This window comes from Echinops telfairi, unplaced genomic scaffold, assembly GCF_000313985.2.
Source record: "Echinops telfairi isolate 266 unplaced genomic scaffold, ASM31398v2 ScPeMD7_7469;HRSCAF=8507_0, whole genome shotgun sequence".
In the NCBI taxonomy this organism is placed as follows: Eukaryota; Metazoa; Chordata; class Mammalia; order Afrosoricida; family Tenrecidae; genus Echinops; species Echinops telfairi.
This window is the reverse complement of record NW_022111372.1, coordinates 41,134,510-41,136,321: the sequence shown is the minus strand read 5'-3', so window position 1 is coordinate 41,136,321 and position 1,812 is coordinate 41,134,510. Positions and strand designations below refer to the sequence as shown.

Here is a 1,812-nt window from a genome sequence, read left to right as displayed (position 1 = left end):
CATGAGGTCTTGGCTTTGTTCTCTCTGGACTGGAGTTGTCGGTGGTGGTCTCTGGACCAGGCCTTTGTCCAATGCCAGCGCTCCTCGGGTCCTGGGACTGCTCTGTAATGTCTGCCACCGTTTTCCCCACTTTTCCACCACATCTCCCAAGACCCCCAGCAGGAGGCTTGGCACTAAGGATCACAGCCATACCCCAAGTCTTGGGTCTGCTAGCAGACGTCTTTACTCTTTCAAGGACCACATGTGGTGCTGCAGGAGCCCGGGTGGCATAGTGGGTTATGCGCTGTGCTGCAAACCACAAGGTCAGCAGTTCTAAACCCACCAGCTGCTCCCTGGGAGAAAATGAGGCTTACTACTCCCATAACCAGTGACGGGCTTTGCGAAACCCACAGAGGTTGTTCTAGTCTGTTCTGTTGGTCACTATGAGTCAGAATTGACTCGATGGCAGTGAGTTTGTTTTCTTGGTCTTGGTAGTGCTGTGGGTTAGAGGTTAGTCTGATAGCCATGAGGTTGGCAGTTCAAACCCTCCAGCCTTTCTGAGGGAGAGAGAGGAGGGTTTCTCCCCCTGTAAAGATTTACAGCTTTAGACGCTCTGTGACGGAACTGGCGGCACTGGTTTTGTCTGTCTGTCTTGGTTCTGTGTCAGAGCCCTGGTCGGAGGGGAACTGTGGCCCCTGCTCTCAGTTGTACTGCGGCCTCTGTTTCTGGCCTTGGGCCCACCTGGCAGTTGCACTGTCTCTGAGCTTAGCGCTCTGGGCGTCTGCCCGTTCTCTGTCCCATCTACCTCCTGGTCACTTCCCTCACATCTGCGGAGTTTGGGGACTGGCCTGACACAGTGACAGTCTCCTGGGAGGGCTGGCAGGAGGGTCCTGTTGCCCTGCAGTCCTGAGAGAGGCCCCGGGTGAACTAATGAAAGGACTCATTTCATCAGCTTGCCATGGCCACCCAGAGCCGGCTGCGGCCACCCTGGTCTCTCGCTGGCCGGCCTTACGGGCCTCTCTGTGGCTCTCGGGATCTCTGAGGGCATCCTCACTCTGCCCCCGGATCAGACCTGCTGGGCTGCCCCTCATTCTCTCTTCCTTCGGAAGCCTCACTTTGCCCAGTGAGGGTGGCCCACTGCTCACACCCCTCGGCCTTGCTCTGAACACTCTCATCTTGCTCCCTGCGGCCCTCCTGCAATGGTGGCCGGACCCCGTGGTGGAATGGGCCCCTCTGCACTGTGCCTGCCTACGCTGCCCTGCAGTGTCTGCTTGTGTGGCTTTAGCTCCATGGAACGGCAGGGTGGCTCCTGAGGGCAGGCGCCTGACAGCTGGTGTTCGGTCAGCATCCACAGCAGCCCCTTCTGCCCACCTGTCTGTGGTGGCCCTTCAGGACTTGGTCCTGGACCACAGTGCTGTGTACAGCTCTGTGTGGCTTCCCTGCTCCCATCCGACCTCGTTTTCTCTAGGGCTTGCTAGCAAGGAGACAGTAGCAGGCTGGGCGTGGGTGACCACTGCTGAGGGGGCAGCGGGACATCACCGGCAGGCTTCCTGCTGGCCTGGCCCTGGAGCCCTGGGAGGCTGTGTGGCTGGCCTGGGGTTCTCCATTGCAGAGGGTGGGGGTCTCATGACTGCTGACTCCTCCCCCAGAGGCAGAGGCTGAGCCTGGAGCTCCGGAGAAACCTGGCCACAGGGAGCCTCTGATCGTCAAGGAGCACCAGGACATTGTCCTGACAGCGGTGTTGACCGTGCCCTCTGTGGCTGCCGTGGCATGGTTCAAAGACGGCGTGGAGATTCGCCGCAGCAAGCGGCAGGAAGCTGTCAGCCTGGGGGA

At 59.5% G+C, this 1,812-nt stretch overlaps 1 protein-coding gene across 1 annotated transcript in view; it reads left to right on the top strand.

Annotated features, from left to right (window-relative positions):
• Positions 1-1,812, top strand: part of OBSCN (obscurin, cytoskeletal calmodulin and titin-interacting RhoGEF) — a 210,806-nt gene that overhangs the window by 101,053 nt on the left and 107,941 nt on the right. Inside the window, exon 18 of the mRNA XM_045284554.1 lies at positions 1,629-1,812. Coding sequence (XP_045140489.1) covers positions 1,629-1,812 — 184 coding nt within the window. The remainder of the gene's footprint in view (positions 1-1,628) is intronic.